The 14109-nt window shown below is 47.4% G+C and overlaps 1 protein-coding gene across 1 annotated transcript in view; it reads left to right on the plus strand.

The window, feature by feature from the left end:
* Positions 1-14109, plus strand: part of otog (otogelin) — a 46132-nt gene that overhangs the window by 6651 nt on the left and 25372 nt on the right. Inside the window, exons 7-23 of the mRNA XM_046399060.1 lie at positions 599-720; positions 850-1058; positions 1241-1371; positions 1465-1571; positions 2221-2330; positions 2681-2806; positions 3187-3295; positions 3646-3692; positions 4912-5057; positions 6711-6843; positions 7841-8018; positions 8788-8912; positions 9270-9482; positions 9717-9882; positions 10837-10911; positions 11422-11465; positions 12025-12190. Of these exons, the coding sequence (XP_046255016.1) occupies positions 599-720; positions 850-1058; positions 1241-1371; positions 1465-1571; positions 2221-2330; positions 2681-2806; positions 3187-3295; positions 3646-3692; positions 4912-5057; positions 6711-6843; positions 7841-8018; positions 8788-8912; positions 9270-9482; positions 9717-9882; positions 10837-10911; positions 11422-11465; positions 12025-12190 (2207 nt within the window). The remainder of the gene's footprint in view (positions 1-598; positions 721-849; positions 1059-1240; positions 1372-1464; positions 1572-2220; positions 2331-2680; positions 2807-3186; positions 3296-3645; positions 3693-4911; positions 5058-6710; positions 6844-7840; positions 8019-8787; positions 8913-9269; positions 9483-9716; positions 9883-10836; positions 10912-11421; positions 11466-12024; positions 12191-14109) is intronic.

The following is a 14109-nucleotide window of genomic DNA, read 5'->3' on the forward strand; positions in this document are numbered from 1 at the left end:
AGCAGCTCCAAACCCGTTCTGATTATTGATAGCGCATTAATAGCAGACAACTTCACAAGCAAATGCAAGTCTAACAATCAGAACATGTTAGATGGAGGTGAGATTTAACTCTGAATAAACAATGGCATAAAGCTGAGCTTTGTGTGTGCGGTGGCTGTCCTGATGCTGTATATCCTACATGTGGTCCACAGAGAGGACATGACAGGGAAGGCGAAGACCAAAGCAAAACACAACTCTGTCTCAACGTAGCTCACAAACACAGATGAGTTAAAGCAAAGAAGAAAATCAGGGCAGCTAGCAAATAATGTTGGCATCATGTCAACAAATCACATAACAAACCCCCAAAAAACCATCAAAGTGTCTCAATACGTCTCTCAATAGTCTCACTCTCTAAGCTGCATTTTTAATTTTTTTAAAAAATGTCCCAAAAACAGCAGTCACTCAAACAGGAGGAAACAGTGCAGAACTATTTTCAGTGGCGAACCTGCATATATGAGGCAGGGTAGTGTGTGTGTGTGTGTGTGTGTGTGTGTGTGTGTGTGTGTGTGTGTATGCGCAATTGAGTCAAAATAAACTCGAGTGCGTTTTCACGTTGCAGGTCCACAATGACCCTGCCTGTAGCTCCGCCCCCTACACCTGCCAGCGATCTGTCAGCCTCTTCCTCCCAGGGGAGGGTGAGGTTCGGCTGCACGCCACCAACGTGACCTTCAAAGGCCAAAGGTCAGCCGAGTGACACAAGACGCAGCAGAACATCCTCACATACAAAATCCATTTCTGAATTTGTGTTTCGGCTTGGAGGTGTTCACATCAGGATGTGTGACTGATTTGAGCTTCTCGTGGTGTGTTCAGTTTGCAGCTGCCTCATCACATCCACGACCTGCAGGTGGAGCAGATCTCGCAGTACGTCCTGGTGACGCAGCAGCACGGCTTCACGCTGGCCTGGGAGGGACGCAGCGGCTCCGTCTACATCAAACTCAGCCCGGAGTTTGTGGGCAGAACCTGCGGCCTGTGTGGAAACTTCAACGCCGACGTCCAGGACGACCTGAAGACGAGTTACGGTAAAGATGATTTTGTCTGTGACGTGATGAACACGGCTGGCTGCTGAACTGAAACCAGTGGCTTCCTGGATGGTAAAACAAACCAAAAAAATTAAAAATTAAAAACACACTGAAAACTATTCAGCAGTGATTTAAAGTACACAGTTTGCAGGCCTTTTGTCAACGGATCTTCTCTTTCCCAGGTGTGCTGACTCATGACATAGAAATGTTTGGCAACAGCTGGGTGGAGGCGGAGCCACGCGAGGCCCGATGTCCCATGGTGCCGACCGACTTCCCTTCACCCTGCGCCGCGGTCGACGCTCACGTCCTGCTGGTGAGCCGTCTGATGGAAACTGTGGGCTTCCTCGCTGCAGAGAAGCATCCTCCAACCTAAACCTGTGTGCCTTTGTGTGTTTTGTGGCTGCAGAAGGTGGAGGAGGTGTGCGCCACGCTGCTGGATCCTCCGTTTCAGAGCTGCCACGACTTTGTCAGCCCGCTGTCCTACATGGCCAGCTGCTCCAACGACCTCTGCATGTGAGAACAGCACGTTCACATCGGCCTGCTGAGATACTTAACGCTTATTTTGTCCTGATGAACTTGAATTGCTGCCCAAAATGTCTGTGGAAGGAATTAAGGACTTGATGATGATTTATTCATTTCATTTATTTGTCTTGTCTGATCTTTGGCCACTTGAGGTGTGCTGTGGGATTTCTTGGATTTTGTTCCTTGAAGTCCACGTTCACAAAGAAGACTGTGAGCTCTTGTCGCACTTGCTGCTTTCTCGGTTGTGTCCTCTGGTGGCTCAGGTCCACGATCCTGAACCTGGCCTCCTTCTGTGAGTTAACATTAGCCCTGGCAGTCTGCTGCTGTTAATGCAGAGTGATTTGGTCCGGAGACTAGTGCTAAAGACAAGATGATTCGGTGTGGTCATGAACAAATTTGCCTCATCAGATGATTCACTTTGACTGAGAAAGTCACTGATACAGCAAACTTTTTTCAGCCGTAGCTTTGACGTTCAGAAGATTTCTCCATTAGTGCACAGCCTTCCAGTTTCCCCCCTGGATGGAGCTGGTGGTTTCGTTTGAGCTGCACAGTCCGATCCGTTCAGCGTACCTGGCTCTGATGGCCACGCCTCTCCTGGCTACGCTCAAATAGTCCTTCTCTGTTTCTTACTGTGTTGAAGGTCGGGTCCCAGCGGTGATGTGGTATGCCAGGTGTTCAGCGAGTACGCCCGGGCCTGTGCCCACGCTGACCACCCACTGCACGACTGGAGGCAGCGCATTCCTCACTGCGGTACGTTTTCCCAGGTGTTTCAAACTGTGTGCTGCGGAGGAACAAAAAGCTGAACGTTTCAGCTCTGCAGGAGCTGAATTAAAAATCTTTTTGTTCCACCTGTTTTTTAAGACAGACCTGCCACACTCAGATGGTAAACAGTATTAACTACAAATTCAACATGGCAGTCAAACAGTCAAACGTGACTCAGCTCAAATTGAGCTCAATGCAATAATTAGCCAAAGCGCTAACATCATATCAATGTTACTGACAGATATGGGCAGTGTCCAGTTGTCCAGTGTTGCATGGGAAATGTCTGTTTCTGCAGAAAGTTTCTAACATCCGTGCTGTGTCTCATGTTTTGCGACCAGCGGAGCAGTGTTCCCCGGGCCTGGTCCACAGGGAATGCATAAGCTGCTGCCCGGCGTCCTGCAACCTGGAGCGAACGTGCATCGACAGCAAGCTCGCCTGCCTCGATGGATGCTACTGTCCTGATGGTGAGTTTCTAATCGGATTTCCAGGACTTCCTTTATGTAAGTTTTATTTATTTTCTTGTGAACACACTGTCTTAGGAAGATCTCGAGGGAATTTCTTCACATTTGGCACAAACGTCCACTTGCAGATTTTGGTCGTTCAAAGTGAAAAGGTCACTGTGATCTCACAAAACACATTTTTAGCCATAACTCAAAAATTCACATGCTAATGATGACAAAATTTGACACAAAAGTCAACACCACATGATGGTAATTTGAAATCTTTAAGTATTTTCTTTTTCTGTTGCATCCTTAAAATGTCTTCTGTTAAGGTCTTTTATTAAGTCCATAATTCCAAATGATTTGAAGCAATCACGTGCTTGTCAATATCTGTCTCCCCTCAGACCTGATCTACGAGGACGGAGGCTGTGTGATGCCGTCCGACTGTCCCTGCGAGTACCACGGCATGTTTTATCCATCTGGACAGACGCTGCAGGAGGAATGCAATAACTGGTAAGCGAGACTGTAAATAAAGAAAGCAGATAACAGCTTCGTTTGATCCAAAATGATGCTCTTTGGTCCCATAGAAATGTATGAGACCGCGAGGAGCTTCACGCTTTTTACTGCATTCAAAGAACATCTCTAATAACCTTCTGTCACTCCCTTTGGATTTTAAATGAACACCAGATGTGAGAACATGCTGCATCACATGCCATAATGATGTGTTAAAAGCAGGATATTGTCCCGCAGACTCCATGCAGTCCTTTTAATCCTCTCAGATCTGACCAGCTGGGCTCAGTGTGTCCACTTTCTGTCAGCCTTTAATGTTCCCCACCTGTGGACGACTCTGCTTTCTGTTTCAGCACATGCGTGGGTGGAGTGTGGAGCTGCACCGACTACAGCTGCCCAGGTTTGTGCCTTGGCTCAGTTTGTACTCAAATCGTGTGATGGGAGGTGACTATTTTGTTATACCCCAAAGATGCTCCCAACAAGTCACCTCTTTCTCAATATTCTATATTCTATACAACTTAACCTCTGTAATTAGGGAGGAACAAAGGAGGAAGGTTACAGGAAAAATCATCAGAATAGTGGACAGTGAAAGAGATGCACTATATAGACAAAAGTATTGGGACAGCTGTCCATCACACCAACAGGGACTTTAATGACGTCTCATTGTAAACACACAGACAGCTTTGCAGCTCTAACAGCTTCCACTCTTCTGTGAAGGCTTTCCACAACATGTTGGAGTGTTTCTGTGGGAATTTGTGCCCATTCATGCAGTAGAGCATTTGTGAGGTCACACACTGATGTTGGACCAAAAGGCCTGGCTCACAGTCTCCGTTCCAGTTCATCCCAAAGGTGTTGGATGGGGTTGAGGTCAGGGCTCTGTGTGGGCCAGTCAAGTTCTTCCACACCAAACTCATCCAACCATGTCTTTATGGAGCTTTGCTTTGTGCACTGGGGCACAGTCATGCTGGAATAGAAAAGGGCCTTCAACAAACTGTTGCCACAAAGTTGGAAGCATAGCATTGTCCAAAATGTCTTGGTATGCTGAAGCATTAAGATTTCCCTTCACTGGAAGTCAGGGGCTGAGCCCAAACCCTGGAAAACAGCCCCATGAAGAGGGGTGCCCCAATACTTTTGTCCACATAGTGTATTTTCATATTCAAGAAGCCTGGAAGAAAAAAAATGTGCTGCAAGGGCTTTCCAGGCAGCATAGGATGCTTAGGATGCTTCCTGGATATGGCAACAAGGTCTGAGATCAACCAAACAGGAAGCAAGATTGTAAGGATGGCCGAATCATTTTTCTTCAAGTGAAAGGAGGAAGGAGTTGCTTCCTAGTTATGGACTCAGTTAGGGCATTAGAAAAGAAAGAAGCATCTTAGTAAGGAACAAGGGAAAAGGAACCATCTGAGTAAGGGAGCAAGGATACGAAAGAGCACATGTTAGGGAACGAGAAAGGAGAAAGATCCCCAGTTATCCAGAGCACATGAAAAGACCTGAAAGACAAGATAAGACATGCTGTGGAAGTGCTCTGTCTTCTCAGCGGTCAACCAGACTGTGGTCACATAAAGACAACAGGTGAATGAGGGACGTAAGTGAAAATCACTCTGAAACTCTTTCTGCAGGCGAGTGCTCGGTAACTGGCGATATGTATTTTCAGTCCTTTGACGGACGGATCTACACCTTCCCTGCAACATGTCAGTACGTCCTCTCCAAAAGTCGAAACTCAGGAAAGTTCACAGTCACCATCCAGAACGCCCCGTGTGGATCTGTGAGTTCTTTTATTTTATCGAAAAATTCCTTCTTGTTGAGTTCTGCCTGTTTTCCTCTCCACCTCCTGCACACCTGTGACACTTCAGCCTCTCCAGTCAAACTCTTCTCCTGTCTCGACTTTCAGGTTTATGCAATTTGTCTGTCATTTAGATCATATCATAATTTAAGTGCTCAGTAATCCCTGCTGAGTCCCGGGGGCCATTTTTGCTCAAACGTCTCGATCAATCCGTGGCAGATAGTGAACGTGAAACGCAACAAAACACCGAGCACTTCTTCTCCTCTCCGAGCCTTCAGTTTCCCAGCAGCCTTTGAGCTGCTCAACAAACAGGAGGGGGGTTGATGGAGGGGAGGAGGCGAGATATAAGATGTCCCACTCATCAGAGCAGAGGCCCGAGACCTCTAACAGCCAACTGAACAGGATTACCTTATCTGGCCTGACTGACAGGGCTGTGGACGGCTTTGTAGTGAGGAGGGAGGTGAAGAGAGGCGCTGGAGGGGTGGGCCACTTGGACAGAGAGGAGGTTATGCGAAAGCAGGAGGTGAATGATGGGAAGAGTGGAAGGAGGAGGGGCTGCTAAAACCTTTCGGCTATGTGGCTCCGCCGCTTATGAAAGAGACGATTCATAGAGGCAGATCGCTTACTGTCAGCAGCTCACAGGCTTCTCTGCTTTAAAAATATCACAACCCAATTGTGCTTTTGCTTAAGTACGTTTTCTTTTTGGTGACAATAGCACATGTCCTGTTCTTGTCCTGATATCTTTTGGCCTGTCTGGCAGTTTCTGTCCTTGTCCTCCAAAATGGCCCCTGTGACTGATCCCGAAACGACTGATCCTTCACGTCCTTTGGTTTGAATCTGGTTAAGTTTAGGCAACTAAAGCTACTTCATCACTGTATCGTAGTCACCTTAAGGCGACTGTGATCAGTATTTTAATATTAACAGTGCATCACATGACCACCGCTTGCTTATGGTGATGACCAGAGTCTTTTGCCCCCACTGTTGCAGGACTGCACTGTGGAGTTGGGAGATGGTATCAAAGTCACGCTTTTCGTGCACCTGAACATCCACCGAAAGGGTCTTCAAGGCCTGTTTCAGACGGATATGAAAATAAACTGTGTGAAACGTTTCAAGAGTAAAGATGCGTGCATCCCTGGGCTTTACGTTTCCGCTTCTTAAATGTACAGAGACGAGAAGAAAAGGGCACATTGCTAGTTGGCTAGTTTTAGCCAGCCGGTTAGCGTCTGTACAGCTGATAGACGATACAGGCCATTGAAGGTGAACGAACACAAGCAGTTTCTATCTGGAGAGACCCTTCGAGACAAGAGAACTGCAAAATCACGGTTATGTGGTGTCATGCACATTGCAGCCTCTAGGGGCCACTAGTGGGTCTTTACCTTTTTCATCCGACTGAAAAGAGTTTTAGACTTTAATATTTAATTTTAATTTTATTTTTGTTTTCTAGTCTATTCATTCATACCTTTCTACCACCGGTGGCTGATAGGCTCAGAGGTCATTATGTGTCATTTGAGGGTCTTTACTGTCGTTCCTCCTGTCATTCTTCTCTGTCTGTCTCTCTCTCTGTTATTTTCTCTTTTTGTGTACTGTTGTGAGAATGCCAGCAAGCTTTATGCAGCCATCTTGTCTCATTTGTAGAATTTGGATGGGGCCTGCATCCAATCAGTTAACCTGGTCATTGACGAGGATCCGAGAACTGAGATCACACTGAGTCACGTAGGAGAGGTCTTCATGGCGGGACAGTACCGCATCTCCCTGCCATATTCTGACGGTAACTCCCACATCTTTTATCACCTGCCAACATTGTTCACATTCAACTCCAGACTTCTTTTAGCTCTCTGCTGGTCACAGCAGAGCCAGATTGAATGACAGTCATGCTATTGAAAAGACATTTTTCCCAATACTTTACTGGGTTAGTGGTTGCATTGTGTTGCACAAAACGCCTTCCCTCTGAGTATTGCTCGCTTTCCACGCCGAAGTTTTCATGACTGCAGCGTTCTGTTGATCGAGTCAGCAGCCTTTTGTACGTTCTGTGATGAACTGAATGATCTGATATGCTTGAAGCACTTTATGTTCTGTTACAAACAGTCAAAGCATTTTGCCTTCATGACTGTATTTAATAGTGTTTCCTGTCAGTCAGGCAATCAATCAATAAGTTTTTGTTTATACACACACACTTTTGGATTGGACAACCAAGAAAAAAAAATCACTTTTGTTTGGGTAATTTGTGAGTGTGATTTTTCACGGCTTGACTCAAAGTTCGAAGGCAGAAAATGTTTGAACGGCAGGTTTTCTTTAGGTCTCTCTGAAAAGACACCAGCCTGAGCAGACACTGAGCACTAATACAGAGAGGAGTCCATCATCCGTCACTTTGCCAGTGCAGCGTTCACTTCCTCTTAAAGAGGAGTTACGCCCAGTGGTGATGTCACGGTGTACTGACACAACCAAGAGTACACGTCAACCTCACCGTGAAGTCAGGCCACTGGAGGTCAGCGAAAACGAGATGTTTTTCACCAAGTGTTAAGTTCCTCCTTAAAGGAACCCACGTGGAGGTTTTAACCACTGATAATGTTGTGTTTTTATGAGCATAATGTGCCGAGAGGTTTGGCAAAGCGCCAGCTTAAAGCAGGGAAGACAAACATTAGCAGTTTGTGGAAATGGATGTAAACAACGTAGCCTCAAAAAGGTCAAAAGAAAATTTTGCGAATGTTTGATGCAAAAGTGAGTTTGCATGCGCTTATGTTGACCCCATTTGCCGTCTCCCGCAGACATCTTCCACATCCAGGAGCTGTCGTCCATGTTCCTCCAGGTGAAGACGGCATTCGGCCTGCGCCTGCAGTACAGCTGGAAGGAGTTTCGCCTCTACCTGCAGGCCGACGAGCTGTGGAAGGACGACACCGTGGGCCTCTGCGGCACCTTCAACGGCAACATTCAAGATGACTTCCTGTAAGTGTGTGACGGCTGACCTTTGACCCCTCTCGCGCCCTCTGCTAACCCCCCCCCAATGATATAAAGGGATGGCGTGCTCCTGTTTCAGAGGCGGAGAGGGAGGTGATGCTGAAGTGCTCTCCCTCTCTCTGTAATGCACACTGGCCCGGCGGCTCGCCATCAAAAGCCCAGCTCTCTGATCAGCTCTTTTAGGCGGGCCAGATGAGCGCCCAACTGGACACGCCGCTTCAACAAGGAATTTACTGTTAGTGGAATAGGGTCTCCACTGTACCGTGTCGCCGAGGCCGACCATAAAGGGCGGATGTGGTCTAACAGCTGTAAACGGATATACGTCGCGGATGGTGACTGAAGCGGTCGTACTGAATGCTACCAGAAGGAAAAGTGGAGTTCAGTTCGCCCGAAGCTCGATGACATCGAGACTCGATGAAATGAAGCGACGACTTGCGGAGTCGTCTGTGTTACGTTTCGTCCTCACTTTCGATGCCGAGCACTGAGCTCCTGTTCTGGTTTAGTTTTTCTAGCCTTGACGCTACAGCAGGTACATTTTATGGACTAACATTTGTTTTAGGCACAGCGAGTGAGAATTTAATGGCTGAAACAAACAGGATAGTAAGTGAGAAGCAGCAGCAGCTCCTTTGCTGTGCTGACCTCAGGGGAGTTCACGTGGGAGGCTGAGGCGGGACTCTTCCTGTCATGTCCGCCACAGAGGCTGCAGAGCGAAAGGCCAAACACGTCACAGTGGATCTGTGCTCTGGTTTTCCCGCAGGTCTCCGTCAGGTATGATAGAGAGCACCCCTCAGCTGTTTGGAAACGCCTGGAGAGTCTCGTCGGCCTGCTCGCCCAGCCTGAGTTGGCCTCAGCTCGACCCCTGCGACACACACCAGCAGGCCGGTCAGTTTTCTCACATCCCTCCTTCAGCTTCTTCTGACTCACTGCGGAAACAGGAGACGTTAACAAAGTTATGCTCACACGTGGTGGCTTTGAATTTCATTATTTATTGTAAAATTGTGATGCTGATGTGTAACAGAAATCACACATTTTCAAGTTTCTCTCTCGTTCTTATGTGCAGGATTTGTCAGATAGATCGAATTTTTCATTATTTAAAGTCGTAAACAACTGATTTATTTTGATATGGTGATACATCAAACAAACGTAGTGGATCAGCAGTTTTAATCAAGACCAAACTGTTGAATGAGTCTGGACTCATTAGCAGATTAAAGTGACTCTGATTCTCGATGTGCTGCTCAGTGGCTTATGCCTCAGAGATGTGCGACGTACTGAACCAGGACCTGTTCTCCGCCTGCCACGAGTACCTCAGCCCGACTTCCTTCCACCGGCAGTGTCGCTCTGACACCTGTAAGTGCGGGACGTCCTGCCTCTGCTCCGCGCTGGCCCACTACGCCCACCACTGCCGCAGATTCTCGGTCATCGTTGACTTTCGATCGCAGGTGCCCGACTGTGGTGAGTATCCGGGCACGTTCCCGCTCTGTGATCAGGTCACAGAGGCTGGCCGAGTCCCACTGTGACGGACAGCTGGATTTATGAATGAATGACAGTAAGGTGTTGAAGGAGGGCACGGAGGTGCAGCCTTTGAAGTCTGACTGATGGTCTGATTGGCATCTCAGTCTTTCCGTCCCGACTGTCTGTCTGACTGTCTGTCTGTCTGTCTGTCTGTCTGTCTGTCTGTCTCTGCAGCGGTCACCTGTCCTGCCACCATGCAGTACGGTACCTGCGTGTCGTCCTGCCAGCGGCGTTGCTCCGCCCTCTCGGTCCCGCAGCACTGCGGGGACGAGTGTGAGGAGGGCTGCGTCTGCCCTCAGGGGTCCTTCTACAACCATCGAACACACACCTGTGTGCACAGGTAAGGCCAAAGGGGAGAAAACTGAAACCTAAAAACAAATCGGGAGACACGATGATTATCACCACAGTCGGGTCCTCCTTTGTAACACTGACATATTTTTGACGGTAAAATTTGCCTCGTCGGGAGGGAGTCCTGAGACGACGAGTCGGTGTCCTCGTTGTGAATCGGAGCAGCTCTGCCTGCCGAGGGGCTGAGGACGGTTTTGAAGCCCGTTAAGTCACTCCGCCAGACAAATCCCGTCAAAGTGATATTTGTATCTGCTCTGAAGTTTAGGTCAGCCTTTAAGTGCAAAGCCTTGTATCTGTCCCGCAGACGTTACAGAGCCAGAGGACCTCAGTAATTGTGCTCTCGCTTTCAGCCTGCTCTGCCCTGGAACACATGCAGCTTAATTCCTCTTAAATGTCCCAGGTTTTTACATCCTAGTGCAGAGTGCTGCCTTACTTACCATGTGATAGAGTTACATCAAGGAATTCACCGTGAAACCCCCCTTTCATTCCCACTCGGGCTGGGGACGACACAGATATCTGATAGCCAGTGAGAAAGAATTTGTAGTACAGATGCTGATGTGTGGCGCTGACCTGTATGTGACAAAGCTTTCAGCCTCCACTAAACACATTTTCCGCAGTGCAGATCTGCTGTGATTTTATGTTTTTACAATGAGAATTTAAAGTTCTTTAAAAGAGGTCTGCTGGTGGATTCAAAGCCTGCTCTGTCCCCTCTCCACTTACCTGTAATGCTCTGTTTGAGTTAACTCTTTAACATAATTCTTTACACAGTAATGAACAAACTGAGCAGTGTTGGCTTTACTTTGCCCAAAGTGCGAATGAGGATCTTTGGATGTGAGCATCAAATCCTTCTGCTCGTACTGAGACTGAACGCCGAGGCTCGCGTTCTGTCAGACACAACAGAGTGTCGCCTCTGAGTTTTGCGTCTGCTTTGTGTTTTTGTTTTCAGGAGCGAGTGTCCCTGCAGTTTCCTCGGAGCAGATTACGAACCAGGAGATGTGATCATGACGTCAGCAGGTGTTCAGTAAGATCCTGTCCGTCCTCATTCCCACACAGTCCGGTTCACCAGCCGTTTGCTGATCGAAGTCAGAAAACAGCTGCAGTTTGTCAAGATGGACGTCAGGACTGAGACAAAGCTGTCTCACGCTTACGGTTGTTGGAGGTCATATTTCGTCGTGTTTCTTCAGCAGCACTGAAGGCTCCTGTCAGTCGCAGTCGCTTTTCTTTAACTGGATTTAATCAGTCTGGGAACAAAAGTTAAAGTCTACGGCCTCGTCAGTGCTCCCCTGAACAATACAGTGTAGTGATGCTAATATACTGACAGTTATCCTGTTGTACTCGTCTCACCTGTAGTGCAGAAAAAGTTTAAGAAAGAGTAATGAAAAGGTATTTCCAAAAGTGAAACCAGAAGAGAGCAGAAACTGCGATCTTCAAGAGATCTGTGTGTTTTATTTCCTGCTTGTTGATGTATCAACCTCCCGTTGTCATCATCATCATCTTCATCATCCTGTCTCCTCTTGTGTTCCAATTACAGACTCTGCCTGAACGGTAAACTGGTGTCCCAAACGACAGACAGCGGTAAGTGACTTATTTGCTCAGCTGATATAAAAGAGAAAGATCTGGAAATTGTGTGACTTCTGTGTTCGGATTCACTGAAGTCACACGACAAAACAAACACAGTAACAGATCGAAGCAGCGGGAGACCAGAAAGTCCCCGCCTGCTGCGAGGTAAATTCACTGTTTTATGAATGGAGTCTGGTTTAAGGAGATCACAGATGAAAATACTCTCAGTAGATTTTGCTGCTGCACTTCATTGCTTAGCTTCTCACAGCAGTTCAGCACTGGATGAGTACCTCCTGCTCATCCAACCCCAATCAAAAAACCTGAACCTGGACTTTAAATGGACTTTTTCTTTGTTCAGCATGTGACCCATGTTTGTACTGTTGTGTCTTTGTGGCTCAGTGGGTGAAAGTGACAAACAGAGACACACACGGGCATAGGAAATACATAACAACAGAAAACTGTAATGTGGAAACAAAGCATAGGAGGAATGGGATGAGAGAGGATGAAAGAACGGCTCAAAGAACGACAGAACAATCCGAACTCGTCTTCACCGTGGCTGCTTTTCCCCGTACAGACAGGTTGTGTCCACCTGGTCAGATCTACCAGAACTGCTCAGAGGGCGACGATGGCCTCCTCTCGGGAAGGGGCGTGGCCTGCGAGCGCACCTGTGAATCCTACCTGCTCAACCTCACCTGTTCGACACACGAGCCCTGCGTGGCCGGATGCACCTGCCCTCCTGGGTGAGTTACTTTGTCCATCAGTGATGATGACAGTGAAATAATTCAAACATTTTGAATTTTTTTTTTTTAAAGCTAAAGTAAATTTTTGTCTGCTTGATGTATGACGAATTAAAAAAGAAATTCACGTTGATTTTAAATGTCTTAATGTGCCTCACTGCTGGAAAACACTCACACTCGCTCTGACATGTAATTTTCTCTTCATGGATGTTGTTGCTGTGCTAACGTGTTGTTGCTGTTGCTAACGTGGTGCTGAACTCGTCGCCGTCAGCTGGTGACTCAGTCTGATGCTCCAAAAGAGCGAGACCTTCTTCTTGTTAAATGAACGTCCAGAAATGACAGCGTAGGTCGCCGGTTCAATCCCAGTTCAATCAGTCAGTGATGGGTTAAACGCAGAGAAGAATTTCGGTGTATGTAAAAAATATACTGACAATAAAGGTTTGAAGCCCTGACTGAAACCCGTCCGGTGGTGTCACTGAAGCTGAGGTCGGCTGAAGTCCTGTGACCCTCCTCCTCCTCCTCTTCCTCTTCCTCCTGGCGGCGGGTCACACGAGGGTCGGCTGGGATTTTAAAGAAATCGATTGGAGCTTTTGTTGACTTGTGGTGGCGGTGAGACTGTCGTTTTGTGTTCATTACTGCAACAAACCCTGTTTTGTGATGCGTCTTTGGTCATCTGTGGGAGACAAAAGTCCTCCCAACCAGCAGACGAGGTGGACAAACATCACGACTGTGACACCCGATCGCCGTAAGCTCCTCTGGCTGTCGGCCTGAAAGGAGGATTAAGTGGTTTGGTTCTGTGACATGAACCGAGAGTCATCCCGATCACAGACGGATCAGTTTAAAACGCTCGACGACACATCTGAGCAGCCTGACTGACGGCGGCTCTGACACGTCAGCCATACACACCTGCTTTATGATTAATGATATTCTCAGAGAGCAACTCAGAAACAAAATGAAGCACAATCACACAGAGGATCTATGAAAGTGGTTCAAATCTCTCAGCTGAAGACGGATTTAAAAAAGTAGAAGACGAGAATAAACACGTGGCAACGCAAAAAAAATAACCCCCACAAAGGCCAAAGAGAAGAGCAGCAGATGAAAAAACACGACTAAAGAAGCTGTGATCGATGTCACAGGTCTGCTTATCGATGAGGATCCCTTTGATTAGGTTATTAAAGGGCTTATTGTGACAGAGTGAGTAGAGAAGTTGATTGGTCTGACCGAGCTGCGCAGAGAACAAGCACTGAGACAACCGAATGCAGTTTAACATCCAACTAGAGGTGCAAAAAGCTGCAATAGACAACATGTAATATAAAATATAAAAGCAAACATATGAAAAGACGCTCATAGCTTCCACGTGGACGATTCTGTGGTGAAATGTTTGTGAGCGCTCAGCACCAAACGAAACCGCCTCAGGTTGGCCACCGCCGCTGCACAGAAACGAGGGTTTTGTAATAATGGACACACAAAGAGCATCAACGGCAGGAAAAAAAGCTAACTTAATGTGTTTAAATATGAAGGTCGAGTAAATTCCACACGAGTGAAGCGTGACGTGAAGTGTAGACCACAACGAGCCTTCAGTCCGTCCACAAACAGCATCAGTTTGTGCCTGCCGCTCGGCGACGCGGGGAAAAGGTCAGACGGATCCAGAGACGCCCTGTGGTCACTCGGACCCCGCGTCTCCTCTGCTGACCTCATCGCCACGGCAAGCGGGATGACCTTCGCCGGGACGGGGATCTCACAGACTCTGAATCACAGTCCCACAGTGTCAGTGACGATGCAGTGTTTAATAACCCCCCGCAACCGGATAGTTTGTGAACTCATTCTGTGGTAAATGTGGACACAAAGGGATCTCATTCAGCTCCCTGATGACGGCGGTCTTAATAAATTCGGTCTGATCTTTTCTAGAAACTTACAGTAAT

The sequence above is a fragment of the Scatophagus argus genome, chromosome 1 (assembly GCF_020382885.2).
Source record: "Scatophagus argus isolate fScaArg1 chromosome 1, fScaArg1.pri, whole genome shotgun sequence".
Lineage (NCBI taxonomy): Eukaryota > Metazoa > Chordata > Actinopteri > Scatophagidae > Scatophagus > Scatophagus argus.